This window comes from Anas acuta, chromosome 6, assembly GCF_963932015.1.
Source record: "Anas acuta chromosome 6, bAnaAcu1.1, whole genome shotgun sequence".
Lineage (NCBI taxonomy): Eukaryota > Metazoa > Chordata > Aves > Anseriformes > Anatidae > Anas > Anas acuta.
This window is the reverse complement of record NC_088984.1, coordinates 2,555,214-2,581,825: the sequence shown is the minus strand read 5'-3', so window position 1 is coordinate 2,581,825 and position 26,612 is coordinate 2,555,214. Positions and strand designations below refer to the sequence as shown.

At 42.3% G+C, this 26,612-nt stretch overlaps 1 protein-coding gene and 2 long non-coding RNA genes across 14 annotated transcripts in view; 2 read left to right on the top strand and 1 right to left on the bottom strand.

The window, feature by feature from the left end:
* The window catches only part of MBD5 (methyl-CpG binding domain protein 5), a 128,646-nt gene extending 125,505 nt beyond the window's left edge, over positions 1–3,141 (top strand). For all 9 annotated transcript variants that reach the window (XM_068687018.1, XM_068687016.1, XM_068687017.1 and 6 more), the window contains one exon: positions 55–3,141. In XM_068687018.1, coding sequence (XP_068543119.1) covers positions 55–126 — 72 coding nt within the window. In that variant the 3' untranslated portion in view covers positions 127–3,141. The remainder of the gene's footprint in view (positions 1–54) is intronic.
* LOC137858787 (uncharacterized) lies at positions 2,200–26,454 on the bottom strand. 4 transcript variants are annotated; one of them, XR_011097996.1, is made up of 11 exons: positions 25,531–26,454; positions 25,188–25,355; positions 22,934–23,043; positions 20,278–20,407; positions 18,152–18,244; positions 17,496–17,601; positions 12,316–12,432; positions 7,167–7,501; positions 5,127–5,340; positions 3,876–4,725; positions 2,200–2,235 (listed from the first exon to the last, which is right to left on the bottom strand). It is a non-coding gene; the product is annotated as an uncharacterized lncRNA (long non-coding RNA). The 4 variants fall into 4 exon arrangements; XR_011097994.1 differs by having other exon boundaries at positions 25,188–26,454; XR_011097997.1 differs by lacking the exon at positions 25,188–25,355.
* Positions 5,890–10,427, top strand: LOC137858788 (uncharacterized). The gene is made up of 2 exons (XR_011097998.1): positions 5,890–6,603; positions 7,966–10,427. It is a non-coding gene; the product is annotated as an uncharacterized lncRNA (long non-coding RNA).
* Positions 26,455–26,612: the final 158 nt, after the last annotated feature.

Below are 26,612 nucleotides of genomic sequence, written 5' to 3'. Positions count from 1 at the left end.
GCCGGGTGCTTTGACCAATGTCCTTTGCTAACTTGTGAATATACTTGTTTTTAGGTCCACCAAATCCCACAGGGAGACAGACAAGTGAAGCCTCCAAAACCCAAGAGGAGGAAGATCTCTAGATAACATTGAATGTCTTTGTTACTGGTCCAGTACTTATCAAAACGAACGTGCACATAAGTCTATATGTAGGTATTGGTATAGACGTGGTTATATCAATATTTATATGAAGACAGATAGACACCACCGCAGGGTGCTACGTGGAGTAGTGGTACAATATTTTTGATGAGTAGGAGGGATAGCAGTTGCTGGATAAACCAATCAAAGCTCTTGAAAGGTTACAGTAACAATGTCAGATGATTACTGATTTTTTTTTTCTATAATACTAAAATTGTGATTATAAGAAATAGTCCAAATGTTTCTGAGAAATTTTCATTGTGTATATAGATAATACAGAATTTCATGGTGATATCTGAAATGTAAATATTGTACAATATTGTCATGTACAAGCGTACCTAATGCACACTTTATCTTTTATTGTACAAAAAAAAATAGTGTACAAAATTCTTTGGTTTCTATTGAGTACACATACAAGAGACTACCAGTGTAAAGTGATAAATAAAAATACAGCCTAAATGCTTTTATATGATAATGTAAAAGATGCTGTTTTTGTATTTAACAGCAGAGAGAAGGCATGATTATGTAATACCTTAATTATGACATACACTTCACGCCACTGAGTGTTCATTTATACTGTCTGTTTGGAATGAACCTTGCCTGGAAGTACTGTACTCCATTCAGGTCTCTGTAGGAGAGTGCAACCTTGCAGATTCCTAACGGGACGTGGGATCACAGCTCTAATAACTCAAAGGCTGCAACCATCGGTTGCGTTTTTATTTACTTAACTTTTAAAGTAGAGTGCTGTAGATTTTATTAAAAAGAAAAAAAAAAAAAGTAGATGAACTACTTTAGTCAGCCATTTCTGTAGTTAAAGTTTCATAGCCACCTGATAAACTAAAACAGTTTCTGTCCCCAGTAACTCTGACCCCTCAAAACCCCTAGATTTATTAGCTTAAATTATCTAACGTCATTAACCATCGCGTTTAATTTTGATGGGGCAGAGGCCCTGCTTAATGATGTGATCAGTGCCGAGTGCGGTTTGGTTTTGCAGTAGAACGACAGGGCACGCTCCGCAGCGTTCAGAAAAGTGATTCCAGATCCATCTCACAGTATTGAAACAAAAAATCAAGGGTGGCTTACAAAACTATTAGCAACAGTAATTTTTATCAGTATTATGTAACATATCAGATTTATTTTATTTAAAAAGAATTATTTATACCATTAACAGATTCTTATATATATTAATGTGGCTGAAATGTGCAGGTTAAATCTATTAACCAAATTATTTATGTTATATTAAGTGAGAAATGTGAAACATATGTAGAAAAAATTAATACACTACAGATTTAAAAGTCTAAAGCTATGAGCCATTATAAAATTAACGAACGGAAGTGTAGCACAACATTATTTCCATTTTTAGTTGTTTTTTTTTTTTCTTTTTGTTTTTCAACGTGGATGGCGGCGATGGTGATGGAAGCCATGGCATCCTCTGTCCTCAAGGCTTCCCGAAATAATTCACCATTCCTGGTCCCCGGGTGGAGTCCTTAACCCCCCTCCTCCTCGCCCGGGCCCGCCACCTACCTCAGGTCGCCTTTCTCCCTGAGCTCCCGAATCTCACTCCCGAGCCATGGACTGGCAGCGCTCGGCGCCCCGTGAAGCCGGTGGCAGTGCCGGGAGCACGGCCGCCCCTCTGCCCGAGCCCCCCACGTCTCCGCAGAGTGCCATGACCGAGGCCGGCTGCCCCCGAGGACCGCGGGCCCGCAGGCTGCCCCAGCCTGGGCTCTGGCGTGCCGGGGCACAAAGCGCTCCCTCCGGGCTCCGCGCTTCCTCACGTCCCGCAGAGCAGCTCCCAGTCCTTCCCCAGCCCGAGGGATCGCAATAGCTACACTGGCTACAGGGGCCTGGAGGCAGCAGCCCTTCCTTCCTTCCTTCCGCGGGGTAGGTTCATTTGTCGTGTGTGCAACGCCACGGTCCTACACGCAGACTCATGTGGAGTGATTCTTTTGTGTAGCGTAGCTGGCATCTTTCTGTCACGAGTTGCCGTGTTTGTTCTGTTGGAAGCGTCGATGTTGTCCCTGCTCCACGCCCGCCTGCTTCTCCGCTGTTTGTCCACACCTGTGCGTTTAACCAGAGACACGGGGGTGCGTGCGAGGGTGCGTGCGTGTGCGCCTGGCTAGGTCAGGTTATTTCCCCCTTTGCTTTCTGTCCCGGAGCGGAGTTTGTACCGACCAACCCTTCTTTTGGCATTTTACCGAATTAGGTTTGTACTTTCTCACCGATGTATACTTTACATCAGTAGGCTATGTAAAGTATTTTTGTGCACTTGGTTTCATTGGTTAATAATGGCATTGATGTGGGTGCTAGGAGTAGTTTGTTTCAGTCCATACAATTTTTTTTTTTCTCTTTTAGAGTTTTTATGGTTTCATGTAAGCAGTTAATGTAAATATTGTGAGCATTACAGGTCATGCAGTGTTGTAACATTTTAAAAAATGTTGCACCTACTTTACGATTAAAAAACTGGTCACTCATACTTGAATTTTGCCCTTAGAGCCATTTCTTTCTCTTTGCATTAAAGCATAATATACTTTTTTGATGGAGGCCCAACCCTTCTTTCTACCTTATTATTTTTTGTTTAATAAATCTATATTTTTTCTAATAGAAGACTTAAAATGAAAATTTAAAAAAAAAAAATACTTTTTGCCTACTTTCTAATTTAAGAGAGAATTCCTATATTTAAAAGGTGGAAAAAAAATACTCCATTGTGGAAAGTGGAACAACGCTTTTCTTTGTCATTAACATGGCGCAATCACCCCGAGCTGAACTGGCTGAGCACAGCGAGCCCACAAAGTCGATCAGGATCTCGGTAGCTTAGGGCACTACGTGGTTCTTTGAGGATGTAAAGTGTTGCATATTCTTGTCTATTTATTTATTTATTTATTATGCTTTCTTTTGCTAAGTGGGTGACAATGTGGTTGAGTCATTCGGATGACATTCAAATTAAAGAAAATATTCCTCTTTCTATTATGGTGCATTTTGTGAACACCATAAAAATATTTTCATTTATTCCGATGGATTTTCTTCATATTTTCACTTCTTAAAGAGAACGTTTTGCTGGTATCAGCTGCAAAAACATTATCCACGGAGGAAAGAAAAAAGAAAAAAGAAAAAAAAAAAAAACAACCCACCTCTGATGTCCCAGGTCTATCATACTCACAGTCTAAGGTTTTAGGGGTTAGAAAGAACTTCAAGGTGTTTCCTAAATCAGGTTTCTAAGTAATGTGATATCCTTTTGGAGTCCCTGAATTTGCTGGTATAGAGTTGTTAGAGGGCTCGTGGTGGACTGAATTACCTTAGGACTGCTACCTTTCTTAGCTACAGTTTGTATTTTGCTATGTAGGGTTGTAATGTGAGAATTCCAGAAGAGCAGTAGCATTAAAAGTGCTTTTCTATTTTTTAAAAAAACCCATTCTAGTCTTACTAAGAATTAGAAATTTTTTTATTATCAGTTTTGTAATTTTTGATAAAGTTGTCAATATTATGATTAAATCACCAGAAAAAAAAGTTCCTGTGATGTTCTCTTCGGGGCAGGGACTATGTCTCCTGTGTATTTGTAAGCTGCCTAGCACAACGGGGTGCCCAGTCTTAAACGGGGCCACGGGCACCGCTATCAAATTAAATAGCAAACAACAAGGTCAAAGCTGATTGAAATGTGCGAAAGCCAAGAGAATTCACAGTTAAGGCTAAAATCCGGTTACCTGTCCTTAGTTTGTGTCCTCCACGAATGCAGTGGCATCCCGGGCAGCCTCTGGCAGGTAAGTCGAGGAAGCTGACGGCTGGGGAAGCTTTGCTCACGAAACCAGCACGCTCTGATCCACGTCCAGCGCCAGCGCCCCGTAGCACGGCCTCCAGCTCCCTGGCTCTGCTCTTTGTACCGGCACCAACTGAGCAACGCCGCGTCCACGTGCCAGAGGTGCCTGGAAGTGTCACTGTTAACCCCCCGCTGCTTTCAGCTTGGTGCGAATTTACACAACCCAAGCCACGCAAACAGATAGTTTAGCTCAAAATCCGCTGCAAGCTCGATTCGAACCTAGGGCAGATGAGCTCCAGAAAAACATGTCCAGGCTTCCAGAAGAGCCTTCTGTGGCTGCTGCGGTTCCTCCAACCACGCACTGCACGGCCGGGGATGGGAGGTGAACAGCCACAGAGGGGGGAGCCATCACTTGTGTACTTCGTGTGGTCCTGCTCGTGCAGAGTCAGCAGGAGCTGTTTGTTGGCAACCCGTAGCGTGCTGCTGCAACGCGCTGCACGAGCACACGTCCCCAAAAGGTCCCACCAGCCTCATGCAGCACTGCGTGCAGGTGGGCAGAGTGGAGGAAACCACCCTGAAGTGGAACAGCAACGCATCGCATTCGCTTTGCACTTGGGAACAAGTTGGGCCTCCCTAGCTCACTTCGCTCCCTGCCAGGGTTTGATGTTTCTGTGGTGGCTGTGGATGCTCAAAAGAAATTCTTGTTGTGGCTTTAAAAAATCAGAGAGTTGATTTGGCTCAAAACAGCCTCCGCAAAGCACGTTCTGGAGAGATTCCATCTCTCACACTTTTACCTGCTGTGAGATAAGAATTTGCCTGTAATTGAATGCTATTGCAACAGGAGATAAGGGGTTTGCATTCAGAACAGAAAAAAAAAATACAAGAGTGCTTTCTGGAAAGTTCGATTCTAGAAAAGCCATGGAAAAGGGGAAATGTTTTCGTCTACTTCCTGGGGGTAAAGTCAGTGGGGAGAGGGAGGGCTCCCCTACAGCCACCTGCGCGTTGAGGTGCGGCGGGGCAGAAGCGGTGCAGGTAGGTCCTCCCGTGCTGTCAGTGCCCGCTGGCTGCTGCTTAACCCCGGTAACCAGGAGAGGCAGCAAAGAAAAATAAGTGTTCTTGCCTTAAGGAAATGGCAGGTACCAAAATTAAGGCTACAAAGAACTAACGTGTACACCAATTATGCCTGCTTCACACTTACCTACAGTATGCGAACATTCACATCTGTCTGTGCATGATCTGGGATGGAAAGGCGCAGCAGAGTCTGTGTTTAATCTTACCGCAGGAGTTCCCATCTCACCAAGTCACCGTCATTTTATGCCTTCTTGAAGGAGAGGTGATTCGTAACTCCTGGAGAAATACCATTTTCTTTAGTTCCAGGAAAATAATTTGCTGCTGTTCACTCTGAATTTTTCCTTGGGAAAAAAATAAAAATAAAAAAGTCATAAAAATAACAGGTATTAGGGTTTGCCGTTACCTGTGGTCAGTTGTGGAAGCTCCTCTCTGTTTCTGGAAAAAAAAAAAAAAAAAGAAAGAAAAAAAAAAGAAAAAAAGGAAATATTTACCCCTGAAAAATAGAAGTAAAACTTGCTCTATTTTGTTTAATTGTGGCTGAAAGGAGAATCTGTAGTTCCATTATTTAGTCTTGTACATCCTTGCAGTTTCAGGCCAACAAGACTCAAAAACCCAACCCGGTGTAGTGAAATGACTTTGCTTGGGCACAAAGGTGTCACTGCAGTGTTCAAAAACAGGTACCCGAGTGGTCTGCTCCATTGCCTGTTGGATTTGTAATGGGATTTTCTTGGCTTGGGACTGCGGAGGGGAAGCACCTGGGAAGAAGGGAAGAAGACCTGGGGACAACGAGGCTCGAACAAAATCCTTGTCCACATGAGAGAGAAGGAAGGTGGCCCAAAGGAGAAAATAAACACAAATCATTATATTCACTGATGAGAAAAAAAAAAATAAGGGCGGGGGGGGGGGGTATTGCAAACCCCAAAACAGCTACTGGTTTTGCAAAATGTCTCCAAGAGCTTTTTTGTGTTTCAGCCAAGAGTAAGGCAGACCTCCAGTCACTGCAAAACCAAACAAGCTGCTGCGCAGGTGACAAGCGTAGATGTTTGGGGGGGATTCAAGCAGCAGACCTGGTGAGGAAAAAAAAAAAAAAACAACATAATGAACCATAGTTAAAAGTCCTTGGAAAGAAATCTTTGTCAGTAACTCGCTTACACCGTTACAATTGATTCCGCCCCAGAACAGGTGTTCGTGGTTTCAGTTGCTGACAGCACTCAGTCATCTCTAGCCTGCTCTTTCTTACTCAAAAGGTATTCAAAAATTTGTTACAACAAAGTTAATAAAATCAGGAAAACTGAGGCATTTGGGATTTCAGATAACATCACAATAACCTTCCTGTTAGTTTGCATTTTAAAACATAACGAAGGTTTGGGGCCCTTATGCACCAGGTGTTGGGAGTCCTTGCATGCCTTGGAAGTTGAACTAGAAGCAGTACAAATTAAATTAAATTAAAAAAAAAAAAAAAAAAAAAAGCCCAATTAAAGATTTCTCATTACCTGCTCACACTTTGTGTGGCTATTGGCTCACCAGGTGAAGCCTTCAAGTCTTCAGAGCAGGATGCAGAACAGGGCTCTGTCCCCAGCAGTGGAAGGCAAACGTGCTCGCTGGTGAGGAAAAGTTAATTAGTTAATTAAAATAAAAAGGGGGTGGAGGGGGCAAAACTGCAGGGACTGCCCCAGGCTGCTCTGCAAGAGTTTTAGAAAGGAATTTACTCTTAGGAACTCACCTGAAGAGAAGCAGGATAGCTTTTGGACACTACAGCATGCGCTGTGGTAGTGGGTCTGCTGGTGCTGCACTGTTTGATCAATTAGTCTGAGTTAATAAACTCAGAAACTTTTCCCTGAGCAACAGGAAAGAAGACAACGGATGGGGAGGAGAGCCAGCCGGTGAGCCAAAGCACCCTGTTTGCTTCTCTTAGAATCACAGATGAAGTGTCAGGAAAAGAACAATGCTACCCAAACCTTTAAAGCTCCTAACTTGGTTATGAAGGAATGGTTGAAATAGACCCTAAAGATTTAGAATGAAAAGTAGGTTTTAAAATGTACAAGCTTTAGGAGATGACAGTGCAAGCGTGGTGTTTGCAACCCTACAATCTGCAAGGCTCCTCTTAGAAACAACATGGCAATAAATTGTACTCAAACTGCATGTTAGATCCTGCTTTGGCACACACTTTTTCTGTGCGGATCCTGAATCCAGGCGTAACTTCAAATGCCTTTCAAACCTTTCCTTCCCATGCTCAGGCCAGCGAAGTGACAGGCTGTAGAAGGGTGAAAGTCTCCGTAGCTTGGTGCAGGAGTCCTGGCAGCAATCTCGTCTGCAGCTGTAGGAGGAGGCAGGTGGCAGGAGTTCCTCTGAAACACGACACGCGTGGGCACAGAACCACGTCCAAGCTCCATGTGATTATTGTTAAAATACTTGGAAGAGTTGGGGGAGAATTCGCTGAAAGTGCAGCAATGCAGTGAATTCAGTCTGTGCAGAGCCTTTCCATCGCGGGCAGAGCTCTTGCTGAGGAAATGTTAACATCGGTTCAGACAAATACATATTTACACTTTACAGAGCAACAACAAAAATATCTGCGTGTGTAAGGATTGATCTCTTCCCCTAACAGCAGAGATGATGTTACTTAGAGCCATGCACATAAGAAAGGCAGCAAAGCGCAGCAAACAACAAATTATGAATTATTCAATGCAAATGTCAAGTTTTAGTAGTGAATGTAGATGTAAATCTTTTTTTGAAAGGCTAAGCATTGCCATTAAGCAAGTCCATATGACACTGCATCTGTTGGCTTTCTTTTATATTTATATCATTTTATTTTTTATGCGTGTTGGGGGAAAGTATTGGGACTTCTGATGCTAGAATTTTAATAACATCATTTCCCCAACTTCTGTTGTCTGTTGATTTAATGCTTGATGGAGGGATGACTTTCCTGGCAGAGGTTAAATCAGTAACCACTTCTTTAACTACCCAAGCCATAACTCTTCAAAATTTGCCTTTGTGGAGAAGTTTCAGTGCTGAAATGAAGCCTCCACGCATTGAACCAAGAAGTCAGAGAAATCAAACCAGCTGCCGATGTCAGAGAATCACCTCTTGACCTGGCACAGGTACGTGCCGTTACACTGGATGGCTGTTGGAGTCAAAGATTTCTTCCACACATGCAGGGAAAATGAATTGTGGATATCAAGTTGTTAAATTCTCCCCTTGAATCTGGAATTACCAATGTCTCCATTTTTGATTTTCAACTGCACTGCCCTTGCCCACAACAGACAGTGGCACTTCAGCAGCATTTGTCCATTTTCTTCTGTATTTATTTCATTTCGGTCTTGTCCTGCTTGTCCCCCAGTAGCTGCATTCAGACCCAGTCTGTTTAACTTCTTGCAAAATGGGGGAGCGGTGGCGTGCCCGGGCAGAGCGGGGAGGTCTCCGTTACTCTGAAAGCACCGAGCAGCCTGTGCCGGGGGACTCCTGTCTGCTCCATCGAATCAATCTGTCCGCGTATTTATAGAGCTCTCATTATCCTGCGTGCCTCCAGGATAAGGAACGGAGAACAATCGCCCATTGTCAGTTTATGAAGCAACTTCTACATATTCCCTCCCCAAAGACTAAATACTTAATTAAGGAAATTAAAATTAATTACGGCATGTGTACGGCAAGATGTTATCACGCCTGTCCCCCTGCCGCAGCTCTCTTTGCTGCTCCCTGTTCCCAGCAGAGCAGCTCTCGGACGATCCCACCTGGCAGAGGGTGCACAAGCACATCGCATCCCGTCCCATCCCATCACATCACTGGGGCCTCAGCCTTGGAAAATCTTCTCTGTGTGCAGAAGGTCGGGCAGACAAATCTGGGAGCTGATGCGTGGTGTCTGACAGCAAATGCGCAGTGGTCTTCAGGAACAGAGGCCTGAGTGCTTTTACTTTGCAGCGATCATTTCGTGTTAGGCAATACATAAACACAAAAGAGGCAAAGCTTCTAACAAGCCTGGAAGCAGCTATGCGTGTATTCTGATGATTGCTGGTACTTTGTTAAGCAAGAAGTTTAAACCTAGCCAAAGGATGTGAATGATGTACTTCTATTAATTAGTTTCAACATGAAGACGTTGCCATTCTCTTATTAGCTGTGTTACAAGGGTGTCTTAAATATCTAATAAGATAATGGATTAAACAGGATGAGTGAAGGAAGTACATGGCAAAGTTAACTGAACCCGCAGCAATGCAAACACGTTTATTCACCACATGAAAGTGTAACGGGTTCGTTGATTTTGATCCTAAAAAGCTTCCAGAAGACAGACATCCTGGAGGTGGGAAGGACTTTTAGAAGAGTAAATGCTCCATTCTGCGAGGCAGCCAGCAGCAGCAGAGCCGGCAGCTGTCCGGCCATTGCCCATAGTCCTGCAGCCACCGGCTGCTTCCTCTGCCTGTACTCAGCCTGTTTTCTGAAAGGATCGGTGACTGGTAATTAAAGGGGTGGCAACAGAGCCTCGTGCTTGAGCTGCTCACACTTCTGGGGTGTGTTGGTGGGAGCAGTCACAGGGCAATGTAAATTCCAGCAGCTGCTGTGGGTGTATAAACGGGAACCTCTGCCTCCTGCAGGTATGGAGCACCCAGCGTGCAGCAGTGACGTTCTCCTGGGGTGGTCATTAAAGGCTGGGATGGTAGGATAGCTGGTAAATGGCATTTGTTTCTTTTAGCTCCCTAAAAAGCAGGCTCCCTAAAAAGATGCCTCCTGACCAGAAGTCAGCATTCTCTTCTGTTTGTTTCTGGATCCAGAGAACGAGTAAGAAGTCTTGAAGTTCAGATTTCTCAGAAAAAAAAGCAAGCTAGAAAACAAGTTTTCTTTCAAAACCACTGATGTTACTGCTGCAAAAAACGTATCAGAGCCCATTATTTTCAAGTAAACAAACAGCCTAAGATACTCTTCTCTGTCGTTCTCAGAAATAGCTGCTTTTAACTGGTTTCACATTATCTTTTTGTCTGAAATATGAATAAACTCTAATTTAATCCCTGTAGACAACTGCATCTGTTCAATTTTTCAGTGACATTAGAGAAGTTTTTCTTTACATTTTCTCCTAGAACATCTCCTAAAGAAACATGGTATAATTACAGTCCCCCCTCCAAAGTAAACCGAGCGAAATTTATTCCTGCTCCCAAGCACCTCAGCCAAGACCCTTACTGCTGTTACCTGCTTCTAGTTCTGGGCCAGGACTTACTGGATTTGCACAGTCCATGAAAGCTGAACTGGCATTGTACAAAAGCTGCTTCATTTGGAGAAGAATTTCTTCCTCCACTGTCACTGACCTGCTTTTTCTTCCTGCTGAGCACTTTGGTTGCTCACTTGTTCACTGGGCTGCCACGTGGTGCCCAGGTAAGCAGTCACAGGCAGTATTTCAGCAGCAGTCTCAGCAGTGCGTGGTGGGATAGCACCAGTATGGATCTGTTTCTCCCTAAACACTTCAAAGTCATTGGTGCCATACCTGGAGCTTGTGGTCACCTAACGTCGGGCAGTTGTCAGCGCTTTCCAATTTATGAGATTCAATTTCGTTAGCCCACCTTTTTTGTTAGGAACTGGTATAGTTCCTAGGATATGACACTAGATGTCAGACTGAAAAGCATTAACACAGAAACCCGTTAGGACACAATATAAGGCTATAGGGAAGGCATGCGATGTAGGGACATAGGATTTGTGCAGTAGTGCACGTAATCAAGGTGATCACCCGACTGGTGATTGACTTTTGTATTCAGAGTCCTGATACAGAGGCAGAAACCTGAAATCTTTGTTCAGGAGTGTGCTCCTGCAGTACTGTTACTATAGTTCGTGTAGTGGGAAATCCTAATCATCTTTAGGGAGTTTTTAAACTGTAAGGGAAGGGTAGGATGCCCGACGATGGTAGGACTGAAAAATCCACAGGATTTTTTGCCAGCAAAAGAAATAAAGTTACCATACACAGTGGTTCTTCATCTTCCTGTTTGTAAATGTTGCAGTTCTGATTATAGCATTAAAAATATTGCCTAAATCTTTCTTTTAATTTTCAGAGGGCTTCACATCTAGCAGCAACTCACTGTACGTTACAGAATAGTCTGGAAAAATGACAGTCTGTCAAAGCTGCTTCTACAAGGACATGATTTAGCAGAAGTGTTCTATAACAGCATGAGTTATGTTTTCCTCCACCACAGTAATTGGCTTTATGTTTCAAAATATAAACCATTACAAATGATGCTTCTCTCCTGTATCCGGAGGTACCTCATATTTATATCCCAGGACGTTTATAATATTGAAGAAATATCTTGGCTTTCGGTTCTTCCATGACAGCTGTAGCTCTTTCAATCATTATTATTAAAGAATGTTTGGACAAGTTACTACCTATGTCTTTTTAGAAATCTTTTTTTTTTTCCAATTTTGCCAAAAAACAGCCTCCCTTGATCTCTGCACACATTGTAAAGACTCTGCTTATTGATCTCAGCAAATGTAATTTGTTGAGTGCATATTTTTTCTCAGTTCAGCTACAAGTTAGCCTAGAAGTTTCACAAAACAAGTCTTTGTTTTAAGGTAGTTAATTGTTGCTGTAGTTCTGATCTCTTCCTTGCTTTTATTTCAGACAAACATACGTTAACTCAGTTTGTTGCAATCGATGAGTGAGGGTATATATTGGGAAGTGGTGTGGGTTTGAAGTGGGATTTGCTTTGATATTTCTGTGCAAATCCATGTGATAGCTCACTGACTCATATAGCTGAAAATAGGTGGTGATATCAACCACAGAATTCTTTATAGTGTTTTTTTTTCTTTTCCCTTTCTTGCTTAGCTAGCTGCTCCTCCAAAAAAATCCAGGTCATTATTCAAATCTGCACTTAGATTAAAACTCCAGATAGCATCATTCTTACTCATTGATGAATCACACTGGTACAAATTTTGGTCCCACAGAACGAACTATATGTTGGCTTAGTCATGTCTGTTCAGCGAATCACATGTCATGCTTAAATTAAGCACTTGCTTAAGGTGATTAATTTTTAATATATTCTAGAAATTTGCATGTTAGAAGACTTGAGACGATTTATATATTTGAGATTTATATTGAAAACTTCTCAAAACAAAACCAGAGGACTGGAAATTCCAAGTCCTGTACCCAAGGCACAGGCGCAGTTGTTATCTCCAAAATACACCAGTTTAGTTTGTATGATTCAGGCAGGAATAATACTTTTAGCATGCAATTAAGTGCTGAAAAACACGAGTTGCTGGTAACGTGGCCTATTCTCTGCTGTTTCAAACTTACCAAATTCAAGTCCTCTCTGCCTTTTTTTGCCATATCATGCTACACATCACTACATCACCTGCCAGTGCACCGAGGCGCCGGCTGTCGAGCTGCAGCAGCAGTGAAGTCATCAGAGCCACCAGGGAAAGGTGAGAACAACGCTCAGACAAGTCCTCACACATCCAGCGAAGGCAAACTTCAGGAGCAAAACAGAGAGAGAGGTAATTTAGTGGAGTAAAATGCAACCAGATGTTGTTAGCAACATACATAAACGGACTGCTGGACATTCCTGAAATTAGACATGTTTTGTCAAGTCTATTTCTAAATTACGTTTAAAATTTGTTGTTTTGGAAGTGTTTGGTAACAAAAATCTGCACTGGGTGTGGTGATGCCAGCTTGGCTGCCTGCCACCAACCACACCTAAAGGGAGAGGAGCACTCTCAGTATCCCCACATCCTGTGCTTTGTTGCTGCTGACAGCAAATTGACCTTTCTTGAAGATTATTTTTTAACGTTGCTTGCTCCTGTCCCTGTGAAAATATCTGAATCTTTTAAACTGTCACCAAATGACTCCTTTTATTGACAGGGCCAATCTGTCCAGGATAACAGGAATTTATCTGAAATTACCATTTCAGAAATAAATGCATCAAGTAGATAATGCAAACAAAGACATTTCTAAAAATATCTATCTCGGAAGAGAGCACTTGTGAAATTTTACTGCAAGGAAGTACGGGAACTGAGGTTGTGGCGTTCGGATTGTAAATCAGACAGCAGGCAGAAACAGGGCTTGGTTGCATCCATCCGTGGCTATGGCTCCTCCGTGCACAGTGCACAAATGGCAGAGTGGAAATTCATTCTACAAGTTTATTTTCTAATGGATTAAGGGTATGTTTAAAAGAGTTTCACAGAGACAAATATTGGGAGGGCATGAAGTCAGGAAATGCCAGCTGTTTTGTACAACCGTGGATCTGGTGTTTTCACTGGGTACTAAGCAATTATAAAGAATGGATTCTGTGATGCCCAGATGATGTTTTGTGCAGTGCTTTAAAATCCAAGGGGCCCACAGTGCCTCAAAACACAGCATGATCCACTGGAAACAGTATCATCAAATCTGATGCTGTGGTAGACAACAGCACCACTCTCCTTCTGAGCTGGAGAAGTACAAAAGCAGTGTCAGAGTGCTGGTTAAGCATGACAGAGCCTTTGCCTGCAATGGAATGAACACCTGAGGAGCTGTTCATTGAAAATTAGTAATCCCAGCAATGCACAAAGAGCTCAGCTTTATTTCTGTGGTGTCTCGTTGTATGTTGAGTCTGTTCCCTTTCAAATTGGTAATCAGAGAAGCACAGAACATTTCACTAAACAGGTGCCGTCAGGAAAAGAAAGCTGTGTACAATAGAAACATCACAGCTTAGCATGTTTTTAGAACATGCTCCAGGTGCCGTGAGGGCACTGCTTTGTTAATAACCTTTTGAGTCAGGATGCTGGAGCAAAACTCATGAATCTGGAACTCAGCAGCACACACCCAAAAATAAATAAATAAATAAATAAAATCAAGGCTAAACAAGTCAACTAATATAAATATGGCTGCAGGACAATGTAAGCCCCCTGCTCTCCAGGGAAAATTGTGTTCATAGAACCCCCTGGTGGCTAGAGCCTGGAGAGCGGAGTGTGTAACGCTGCTTGCTTAGCCGTGTTCTCACCACATGTTAACCACAGATACAACTGAGGCAGAGTGAGACAGAAAACAAAAGGGGAAAGCTTAAAACAATGATAAGAACTCCCTTCATGGCTGTTTCTTCGAGGAGAAGGTGGTTTGCTTTCTTTTTGTTTCGGCAGTACTGCACTTCTCACAGTAAGCCTCTGCAAGTAGTGTGTAACCAAACGTAAGGCTGATGGGCTGGTTTGGGGCAAACTCAACTCATTTCTACTACTTTTTACAACAGGTAAATAGACCAGCATTCATGGACAGTGGAGGCCTTCCTGATCATTCCTACACAGTTTTTTTGTTTTAACATCACTTGCTTGTCTGGGTTCTTATGTGTATTTTCCATTCAAATCTTGTTCTTATGCATAGCTTTCCTAAAACGATTCTATTAAAATCTAATAAGGCCTAGGGGAGCCTTTTGTTAAAAACAGATCGTAAAATTCTGTTCAAGCTTAGATAAGTTCCTTATTATCAGCTCTTTGGGAAGGAAAACTAAGATTCTGTGCATCAGAAATAGCAGAAAGTTTGATACCAAATCTGTGTGAAAAAGATTTTTACTGTAATTTTCATTTTGCCAGGTGGAAAAAAAAAAAAAAAAAAAAAACAGGAAACTCAGGGTCTGCCTTATTAGCTGATTAGTTAACGTTTGATTTCATGTTAATAAACTTCTGCTTTTAGAGCCTCTGAAAAATAAGTAACTACAGTCTTTTACTGATTTGGCATTAATTGTGGCCCTGCTAACTAAAGAACAAAAAGCTAAAGAACAAAAAAGTAGCAAAATCATCACAGAGCCAGACTGTACAAGCTGTTTCACACCTAGGAGCCTCAGTTCTCAATCCCTGGAGATTAGCATGGCCAAGAATTCAACCCAAGCCACTTTTCAAAAGTTTTTTATTTATTGCTCTAGGAAGATTAATTGTGAGGTGGCTGGGTTTGGTTTTGCAGGCAGTAGGGGCTGGAGGAACAGGGGAAGCTTCAGCCTTCGGTGTAATGCTAACACGTATTGTGTCTTCAAGACAAGAAGTGTACCCCCATTTTTTCAGGTTTCATTTTTAGGATCTTTTGATAGACACATCCCCTCTGTTCCCACGTGTCAGTGTAAAATACAGGTAAGCTCTGAGAGCCTGGGTAGCTAATTTTTCCTGAGCATTGAAACATGGTCCCATGCAGTATTGGCAAGGAGCACTTAAAACCATGTTTTAACCATGCTGAAAACCTCATGCAAAGGGTTTTTAAGTATCTCCAGTGACAAACATTTCCCAGCTTCTCTGGGACACCTCATCAGCTGCATCTGAAATTCCTTCCATGGTGGACCTCTAACAGTGATTTTGAACCAAAAGTGCTATTTTCTATGCCCTGTTTTTGTAAAAGAGAAGCCACAGAGCTGGTATGGCTACCAGTGGGTCCACGTAGATGCTCAGCAGCTGTTCCTGGCAGGGCACCAGGCAGCTCAGTGTAGCAGAAGGATTATGCCTTAAACACACTGCAGCTACCTGCTTTCCTGAAACCTGGGCACCAGCTGCGTTTCATCCTGTCCCACTGCATCGGTATCGCTGGCAACATCTCCCTCACCTGGAGCATACTTGTGACTTAGCTGACCTTATTTCTATATTGAGCTTTGTGACTAACAGGAAAAGGGGAATTACACTGTGAAGTTGGTATCTAAGCCTTGCAGATGATTCGTTAACACTGATAGGCTGGCTGGGAGATTCGTGGAGACACATTGCTCCTGGTTACATGTTAAAATATTTTTCCTAGGACATAACCTATGGCCTGAAGAGTTGAGCCATTTGGCACATTCACCCATTCAATATTCTTTCTTATAAGGTTCATAAATACAAAATTTCCTGCCACAGCTAATGTTGCTAGAAGTGAGACACCAGAAAACCCATTTTAGATCAATGAGAAGGGGCTTGCAGAGCTCCTGTAAAAGTGCTCCAGTGCAGGACAACTTTCCTGGCACATCCCAGAACTGCTGGTTCGCAAGGTCATAGGCACAATGCAGCTCAGATCAAATATGATGACAGATACAGTAATTTCAACAATGACCCCCCCATTCCGAGAATAAATATTTGTACTCCTTCTCCTCAGTGATCCTCAGTGTCAAACTGTTGTTTCGGTATTATTCTTCCACTGACACAGGGCTGTGTCGCTACTTCTGCTAGTAGCAATTTAGAACAACCATTTTCTTTCATTTTCCAGATTATTTTTTCTTGATTTTGCCACTAAAGTGGTATTATATTTTGCCTCAGAGTGGCAAAACCCTATAGGAAAACCTCGCTAATGTCCTCATAACTTTAGAAGGCTACGCATTCAATAAGCCCAAACCTTTAGACAAAGAAATTGCTATTGGACTAAATCTGTGCATTTATTTTTCCTCTTTGACAGCAATACACTTTTTCCTGCTACAGCCACTACATAAAAGGTTTATTGGCTTAGTATTAAGAATAACAAAAAATTGATTAGAAAGTGTTGTTGTTTTTTGTTTTGTTTGTTTGTTTGCTTTTTAATGGGCAGCTATAGCTATACAATATTTTGTGTGCACTTATTATTATTCTTTAAAGTTTGAATACTCCCCAGTGTTCAAGACCCCAGCTGGATAGCATCTCAGAAGAGTGGATACACTAACGAGAAATAAATCTTTCTTTACATCTCTTATTGCAGTTACTGTAATTGAAAACCGTTCAATAGTTAAGGCAAGAGGAGAAGGTATCTCTAGCTTCATTGTATTTTGCTTTTAAAGCAAACTTAGGCCTGTTGTTCTTTTTGGTCAATGAAAGTATAGTCCATGTTGCATTGTAATTTCACTAAAATGAAGAAGCTTGGTAGTTTGAAAGTGTATTTTGAATAATCTGTGCAGATTTGGATTACAACTCCTTGCAATTCCTATGGTTTATGGATCGTTTTCCTCTGTGACCTGTGATTTCAAAAAAAGCTCACAGAATTATCTGTGTTTAAAATTAAGAAACAACCGTGCAAAGAAAATCATGAGCAACCAACCACCGAATACTTGGGAAAAAATCAAATGGATTAATTTGGGCTCTTTAAAAATTAAACTATTGCACAGCCTTTTTTTTTTTTTTTTTTTTTTTTTTTAGTTTTATGTAATGGCATTAATTTCCATCTCTGTAATTCTCCCGTGTTTCTACGCATGATTAACTAGTGACACTATTCATGTACATACTGAAACAATACCAGAACCAGTCACTGTTTCATCTTACAAGATTTTTGCTACACCTGGATTAGCCAGAAACCCTTGGTGTCCTAATTTTTGATTTCATGGGCATTATTCAGATGTCAGGCTTAGAAATTCCCATCATGCCTGCAAGATCCCTTGATTTTCCCATAATCAAGCGTGCGGCGTATTGCTCAAGTGTTACTAAAGCCTTCAAAGTTTCAGTAGCACAAAGCAAATCTTGCCAGAAGTTTGTCTTGCATCACATCACCGTGCTTCACTGTCGGCTAACAGACAGAAAGTGAAACGGTTGCAACTGTTTTCCTGGTACTGTTGAATAATGCCTGTCTCTTCAGAGGTTGTTCCACATGACTTACCTCTTCTGTTCTTTTCTTGTTTTCAGCTATTTTCAGCTGCTCTCAGTCCTCTATATACTGACTCTCCTGGGCGGTTAGTTGCCATGTGTGCATCACTGCCATTTCCCTTAAAACAGAAGAATTGTTTTATGAAAACAAATAGTACTAGTTGTTCCTACCAAACAATTTTCTGTGCACACTGAGAAGTGGTAATAAGAATGATTTACTTAATAGACTAAGTAGAATAACCTGCAGATGGTGATAATCACCCCTGAAAATCTACACCAATGAGCTGTGCAGGATACAAGTTAGTTGTGTGCCCTCTTCCCTGTAGTAGCAGCACTTTGGTGGAAGCAGTGTCCTCACCCAGCTGAAATCAGGCAGCACTGACATGTCAGAAGTTGCCGCCTGTCAGTCTGTGGTTATCTAACAGGAATAAAGGTACAGCTGCAGTTACATCCCTGCCATAGGTCCATGCTTGCTATGGCCACTGCATTACTGCTGCTCAGGCTCACCACAGCGAATACAGGCACTGAGCTGTGTCCTGCTCGTGAGCTACCTTAGGAGACCTGGGTAGTCCTGACCCTCCTCAATGGGGTGAGACAGTCCTACTGCACCTCTCCAGAGAGCCAAATTGATATTTAAAGTATTTATGACAAAATGATTTTCCTCTTTACCTTAGTGAAGCTCAGATTAGTTTGGTGGACAGGTACGGTTTTGTCTGCGCACCAGGCACAAGGAGGCTCCACACATCCAGCTTCATGTTCCATCTTAGAGGAACACGTAATTAGACTCAGCTGTATGAAAATACCTCTAAAGCTTAATTCAACATGAAACTAAAGCTCTCAGAGGTGTGACTGGCATTACTCATACAGTGAGAGTGCTTCTGTAATATGCACCGAGCTTCCCCATTCTTGATTACTCAGCTTTGTCCCAGCAGAGTTTGTGGATACTCCAGACTGGCCTTTCCTCAGCTTTTGACAAGCGAAACTCGGTGTGCACTGCTCTCCCAACGAGAAACAACAAGAGGAAAGCAGCTGAATGTGCTAACAGGCAACCTTCTCCCGTCTTTTCAGGGAACAATGCCGAATCCTTAGTCACTTACACACAAATAAATTGCTCAGTTGAGTGTGGCTCGAGGTGTTGTTCCTGAGGAAGCGATAGCAGGTATAGATGTGTGACTTCCCTGGAAGTGGCTGCGTGTTTATCTAGATGTTATTGCACATGTAGCAAGGTATTTCCAAAGCGGTCACGAACAGCGATCAGCAGGGACTTGGAGGAGGAAATCAGATTTGCGATGACTTAGGTCTGCATAATAAAAGTGTCTTTTTTTATGTTTAAAAATCTTTTTTGCAAGGAACTACAGAAATTTGGAGCTTGAACACTTTTAAATCTGTTTGTTCACTGCATATATTACAACAGAAGCCTAAAAACTTTCTGTCATTATCGTGAATTTATGCGCAGAGTATACTACAAACAGAGCTGCCACTGCACTATTCATTGTCAATGTAACACTTTCATTTTCCTTTTCACTTTTCTTGGAATCAAGCTAATATTTTTGTCTCTTGGTGCATAGCAATGCTGCTGAGAGACGCTTGTTTTTCTCTGCTTGCTTTCAGTCCCATTTTCCAGAAAAGTGGGGGAGGTACAGAACACACAATGACACTACTCTGATACAAGTGATATTAAACTTCCCTCTGATGAGCGCTACAGACAGATACAACTGCCAGCTTGCCTCCAAGGGAAACACCTCCACACTACAATTGACAACAGAGATTTGGGACAGGGAAATTGCTGCGGAGCGGGAGACCGGGGTTATTTCTGCATGGTGCCTATCATAGACGAAAGCAGAGGAAGAGGAAATTGTTCTCACAAAGTGGCCTTTTGAAAGCACTGGTTAAAGGGTGTTGTGCCATCCTTTTATTGCCCAAGCCTGGCTCAGCCCTCCAACATGCCTCTCCTAGAGCGGGCTGGACCAAAGCAGATCAGCCTCGCAACTGAGCAGGCAGGAAAAATGCTGCCATTTTTATCAGCATGAAAAATTACGTTATCTGGGCCACTGTTCCACAAGACAGCAATTGTTGAGACGGTTTTGGGGAAGCATGTGGCTTTTGGAGTATTTATGCTTCATTTATTTCCTGGTTTCTTACTTTTACAGATGTTGGCAAATGTATTTTTAGAAAGCAGACCCACTTCTGCCCTAATGCTAAAATTCAGCAGAATGATGAAGCTTCTAAGAGGAAAGGGTGCACCCTGTACCACTGGGGCAGAGATTTTCACAGGTTCCCCTTTAGGAAAGTTCCTTCAACTCTGGGTTCTGAAGTGAGAATAAAAATCTTAAGTTTTTAATGTTCTATTACTATTTTTTTTTTTTTTGCAAGCCTAACAAAATCATTGATGTACCTTGGAAGTGGCAGAATGGTATGATTTTTTTAAAATTTTGACACAAGTTGGGGAACTCCTAGCTCCTCAAAACACATTTGTTTAAATAAATAAATAAATAAAATTCTTGTATTTGCCTGCAAGTTGTGAGACACTGGGATAAATCTGTGTATACCTGTCAGCTTGGTTTTCAAGGTTTTTTCTGCTAGGTTTTCCTAGCTGACGGTTGAGTAATTGTCTCTCTTTTTAAGGCCTACTGTTATTCTCAAAAAATAAGTGGTGTAAATGCAGTGCTTATTACACACCAATTATAACAGCAATTTCCTAGTTCTTGTCATAACCCTTGGCTTCCTCTTCGTAGTCGCTGCGTTGTAAAGCTGCTTTCTCCGAGTGGTAAAACAAGTGGAAGTGCAGTATTTACCTGAACCACACAACACGTGCCTCGTCGGCACGGCAAGCTGCGCTGCAGTGCCCAGGAAGAGAACAGCCGCGCCGCTCCGTCCAGCATCTGGTTCTGCTTAACGCAGGGGGGCTTCCTCGGGCTTGTTGTGCTGAGGGGGAAGGGGAGAGACCGGGAAAGAGCAGATGTTTGTCTTAAGGGAAGTAATAAAAATCCGTGCTGAGGTTTTCTCATGTACAGGAGGGGTTTGGTACTCGTGCTGTTTGGCATCGTCTCCTCCCGTTCACTATCACGTAGAGCACTTGGTGACACAGACGAAGCTGTCACTGCCAGGCTGCCACGCTACCTGTGAGTGACCGCAGCAGCTGATTTCACTAATCACACTTCACACTTTCACTGCAATATCTCCACGATTACGCCCTGTGATGACGATGACGCTGCGCTGCAATCTCCTGCTCACTCCTGTGCGTCAAACGTTAAAAGAAGCTCGGATTCCCTCATTGTTGATCATTTTTCAGTGTCAAACAATGTCAAATAGGTTGAAAATCTTTTGACAGTCTTTCTAATGCTTACTATTTTCAGTGGGTTTATCTTAATAGCTGGTGATTTCTGTAATATGAATACATGTAGCATATTTCAGCTATGAATTTCCTTATTATGTGCTCTTTGGTGATAAGAGTATAACAGTCGAGCTGCTTCTGAACATCATTTTTTTCAAAATTGCACCAGTTTTGCTTCATATTCTATCCCTGCCTGTTTTAAAAACCAGTCTTAGATCGCTGTGTTTCTGATCTGTGCTGTTAAAGGTGGCTAATGGCTTTACTGGCTGCTCTGCACACAGTCAGTGTAAATACTAACACGGTGTGACAGAGATGAAGATAAACATGTAAGCATGAAGAACAAACTTCAGCCTACGAGGTAAAACTTAATGTCTTTATGAGCACCGAGGAAAGACCTTTCTTAAGTGAAAGCTTTCACAACCTTAGAGATTGATATCTGTTGGGCAAACTAGTTCTTTTATGTAGTCTGTGTCAGATATGAAAGCAGTGTGTTATAAAAGTGTGCAGGTTTATGGAGGGTAATTCTAAGACAAATCCATCTGGTTGCATGATTGTATCATTGTTAACTTACTTGTCAAATTGTGCCATAAAAAAGCACAATCACAGTCAAGAGTAGATTCACCTGTTGACTAAGAATCCAAGACAGAATTACAAGAGGAAACAACTGCACCAGCTTCCTTCAAAGAATTGGTGACCTCTGCCAATACCTTTGTGAATCTTCAGACTTAGGGCATATTTTTCTTTTAAATGTATTTCTTGACATAGATATTTTTGGTATGGGACTCCTAAATCAGAAGCTTCCTGCTGCTTCAAGAATCTTTCATTGTTTTACCTTCCTGCTATAATTTTGGGAACAAGCTATTTTCATAGCTGCCTTTTTATTCAGTTTTATGCAGTGCCCATTGCTGTTAGCCTCAAGATTTTAACTTAATTTCCAACCTTTTAATTTTCATTCAGTGTTGTAAATCTCCCAAGAAGATATTTCATACTAGATCTCAGGTTTTGGCTGATTGGTTTTGGTGACCTTAGAGAGGAAAATGTGCAGGGAGACGGTCCCTTAAATGCTTTGAATAATTTGAAATAGAAATGGTTTGGAACAGCTGATACATTTAACTCTGAACATTAGCCACTAAGAATGCTTAGTAGCTACTTTGATCAAGCTCTTTTTCCTGACAAAACCCCCTTTGAAATGAATAGGACAGAGGTTCCTTTCACTTCAATAGGAGTTCTCAGACACAGGGAGAAAGAAGGACTTCATAACCTTTAAAAAGACTCCCCTAGTCCATTCATATATCTCCTGGAAAGCTCAGCACTTTTCCTTGTGCTGAAGTTACTAAGCCAGCCTCCTGGCTACTTCACGGTTCCCTTCTAGTGAAGCTTTGCTTAAACATGGGATCAAAACACCCCATAATTAGGCTGCTGCTGCTGCTACCAAGGCAGGAATCCTGAGCGTGCAACAGATAAATCAGTGAGTTCCGAAATATTTGTTAACACAGAAGCATCGACTCTTCAGCATCACTTTCATAATCACGTCTTCAAATCCTCGTGCACTGTGTATCTGGAATGTTGCAGAAGACAACAATTCCTCTGTACACTTTGTATCTTGAGGGTTATTTCTGTGTATTTACAGCCTAATCTACAGCACTCTAGCTATATTTCAACACTTCGGGCTGACCTATACCATGCCTTTTCATAGGCCACTAACCACTGCTGAAATCCATGTTCCTACATTGCCCATACCTTTTTTTTTATATACTTCTTGTACTTATAGGGAAACAACACACAAAATAAATAACCCTGACATGCTCACGATGTCATACTGCAATAATGTGCACTGAGAATTCTTGATGTGATCATTCATAAATAATGTTTCTGCTCGGTGTAAGATTAATGATGTGGGATGTGTATTACTAGCAAAGAAAGGAAACAGCAAAAATTTGCAAAAAGATGACCAGAAAAAAACAAAACAATCTTTAGGCAGTGACCCTGTGAACAAGCATTCCTTGTACTAGATGTCACTACGAAGAAACAAACAAAAGCAAGAGCACACCGTGTAAAAGCTGATAAAGCCTGTACCTAAGTTACAATATATGCTCTTCCTTCTATCTATCTCCTACCTGTATCCTGGACGTTCTGTGCCATTATAAACTATTGTCTGTTGCAATGTTAGCAGTATTCTTGTAAGCAAATGCTATCTTCTATCATAGAGACCAAAAGTCTGGGAAATCTGAAATACAAGCAGTTAAAAAAAACATTATGATACTTGCTCTGAGACAGACCATTAATTCTTTTTCATCCTAACAGATTTACATTGATATATGTGTTCATGTGAAATTTAGGTATTTATATTCCATCCAGGACGCAAGCGCGTATATTCAATCGCCAGAATTCAACTACTGAACAAATCATTTTGTTTGAAATGTTGTTTTCTTTATTTGTGCATCAAAAGCAAGTTATCTAGAGGTCAAGTGCAGCTCACAACAGCTGGAATTCTTCAGAAAAGCTGTAATAATTTACAGGATGTATGAACTGAGTATGTACTGAAAAGATGTATGGTTCTGGCTTAAAGCTAAGCTATATAAAGGATTAATATAAGTTGAAACTTTAGCTCTACTCATGTTCATCTGTGTGCAATGGCTTTTTGGAGTACATAAAAAAAACCCTCAGCACACTACAGGGCATAATTCTGAAAAAGTTGCATTGCTTGTGGAAATAAAATAATAGGATGAGTTTAGGACTAAGAGCCGCCTTGAGGGTAAATGTGCTGCATTTCTGTTCTTTTTTTTGGTTTAAGCAGTGGAAAAGAACGAAACATGCACACAAAGGAAAAAGGTTGTTCATGTCTGTTGTTCAGTTGTGCTAACTGAAAAATAAAAATTAAAAAAAATCTTATGGCAGTGTAAAATGCCTCCTTCTTGACAGGAGGGAAGCAGAAAGAGGAAAGCCCTTCTTATCTTTTAGCTTCTGGAGGAACTACTTCAGGAGGAACTGCCTGTTCCATGCAGCTAACCTAACATTTTAAAATACTTTATCTGTACAGCAGGGCTGTAAGAGAATTTATACAATGGTATTTATACAGAAAAATCATGAACCGTGAGCTGAAACTGAATTTTATTTGCTTAGTGTGGAATTCATGCTTCTTGTACATTGTTTGTCAACTTCTGTAGGGGAAGCTCACAGCTGGGCACAATTTTAAATGCCTGAGCTGACTTGTGAAAAAGGATCTTGGCAGGTGAGGTTGAATTCAGTTTAGCACTTTCTCTAGGCACCCAGTTTAGCAGCTGATAATTAAGACAATTGCAGGCAGTTGCCTGGTGGGGGAACAGTCAGGGAATTCTCATCCTTTCACTAGATCACTCATCAAACTGCTAACCTAGCTCCTGGGCTTCCCAGAGCTGCAGTGCTCCCTTTGCCACCACCTTTGCCTAGATGAGACAGTTAACACGACTATCCTTATTTCAACTTTGAGTTTCTCAGACACAGCTTTTTGGGACCCGATTGCTCTAGAGGGCTGAGAGGATGCACTACATGCACTGTTTCCAGCTCAGGAAGAGCCCACGGATTAATTTCGTCTACAGTCTCCAGATTGGCACTGCAGAGTAAGCCTCAGAATGTAAAGCTCTTGCAGAAGTGCACTGCAATTACTCTTTGGAAAATGGCAATCATCTGCTGCTACCAATCACTGGTGAACTAGTTTGGGGAAGTCAACTTTGGGCATCAGAAGTTTGGACGCTTCTAAAACTGTGCTGAGCTATAAATTTTAATCTACAAACTATACAACTTTTAAGTATCTATGCAATGAGAAACATTGCTTAAAGCATCTCCTACACGGTTTGGGCAACTATGAGCAGGACTGGTACTTAGCTCTCTGAACTGGTTTATCGCATGCTTCTGCATAAAAGGGTGGTGATTCTAATCCAAGTCAAGAATTATCAATCTTTAACAACAAAAAATATTTAAGGGAGTTATAAGTAAGTGTATCTCAGTCCAGTAGTATCTCACAGCTTTGTTGTGTGTTCCTTTTCTCATAATTTTAAAGCTTCATTTATTCATATTTTCACTACATAACTGAACATTAACCTGATGCTTTCATAGGAGTAGCTGACATAATTTCCAGATCTCTTTCCCACACTAATTTGGGTACATGGGACACGAACATAAACTTATTGTTGCTTCTTTTTTCCTCTTGTGCATTACTGCACTTGTTTCATCTCCCTCCGATGTAATTCATTATTTGTTTTGTAAATTGTGTTATCACAAGCAGTAGTTGCATTTACTGTATAAAACTACACAAATAACAAATGTGTAAGGTAACTAAAAAATGAACTGCAACGCAGAGCTCTAAGGTGGAGATGAGAAAAAGCAGCTGACCTGAGCTTAAGATGTCAAGATAATCTGGAAGTGATGAGGTACGTGAAGCATGAAGGGCTTTGCAGACTAAAGTCAATACATTGGGTAGACGTGGGAAGCTCTGGGATGCTAGAGGACTGTGGCTTTGTCCACACGGGGAGCTCTTCTTTCCAAGCTGAGGACACTCTTCTGAAAGTTGGATGCCGTGCTCGTTTAGCTTAGTACGCTTTGAAAGTGGGCCAAACCAAACAGGAGAGCAAGGCACTTTTACAGCAGAGAAGCATCACTGAACACAAAACGTGGAGCTGTCCCTGAGTATCTCCAGACCTAGAGAAAACCCTTTAATACAAAAGAAACTCCTTACTTGGCACAAAGCGGAATTTCTGCCCCTCTTCAAGATTAGGTCCATGTAGAGTAATACAGGAAAACATTCATGTAGAGAAAAAAATAGAACGGGACAAGCGTGAGTTTGTTTCTAAAGTGTCAGTTTGTAATATTAGTTGGATTCCATGGTGTTTATACAGCATGTGTCTGTAATTCGGAGTGCTTTAACAGTGAGCGATGCTGGTCGTGAGGGAGCCCTGAGCCCCTCGGCCACTGCCTCGCTGAGGCACCCCTCGGCTGCCAGCCTGTCACCCTGACAGAATCCCTCACACAGCCACCTCTACCGCTCGAACACGATTTAACCCACAAATAAGGCGCGAGCCGAAAAAATTTCAGCTGAAAATATAAAAGGGGCACGGCCAGGCGAGCTCCGACAGGTGCCTCAGGGCTGGTGCGGAGGAGCCGCGCGCAGCCTGAGGCGGCCGATCGCTGCTCTTTAAGCTTAGTAAGTAAGTAAATAAATAAATAAATAAATAAAAACGATAACGTTTAGAAGTAAAAATCCTAGATTAGCGAAGCTGGGGTACGAACGGGGCGCCCCCTTCCCTGAGGAGAGGCGCGGCGGGAGCGGGGCTGCCTCTGGTGCTGAGGAGCCACGCGCATCCTGAGGCGGCCGATCGCTTCTCTGTAAGCTTAATAAGTAAATACATAAATAAATAAATAAGAATGATAACGTTTAGAGGTAAAAAAAAAAAAAATCCAAATTTGCGAAGTTGGGGTGCGAAGGGGGCGCCCCCTTCCCTGAGGAGAAGCGCGGCGGGAGCGGGGCTGCCTCATGAGGCGAAGACGTGAGGCGAGGAGCCGTTAGCACTGAGATGCGGGCGGGGAAAGAGACAACCCTTGGTCCCGGTCCCCATCCCGGTCTCGGCTCCCCTCGAAAACCCTCAAATCCCCCCCGGGCTCCCCTCCTGCCCCGTCCCGTCCCGTCCCGTCCCCTCAGCGCCGCCTCCCGCCGCCCCCGGCTGCGCGCGCACCGCGCCGGCCGCCATCTCCCTCCCTCCCTCCTCCCTCCTCTCTGCCCCCCCCCTCGGCTCTCGCGGTGGCTGCCGGGATCGCTGGCGG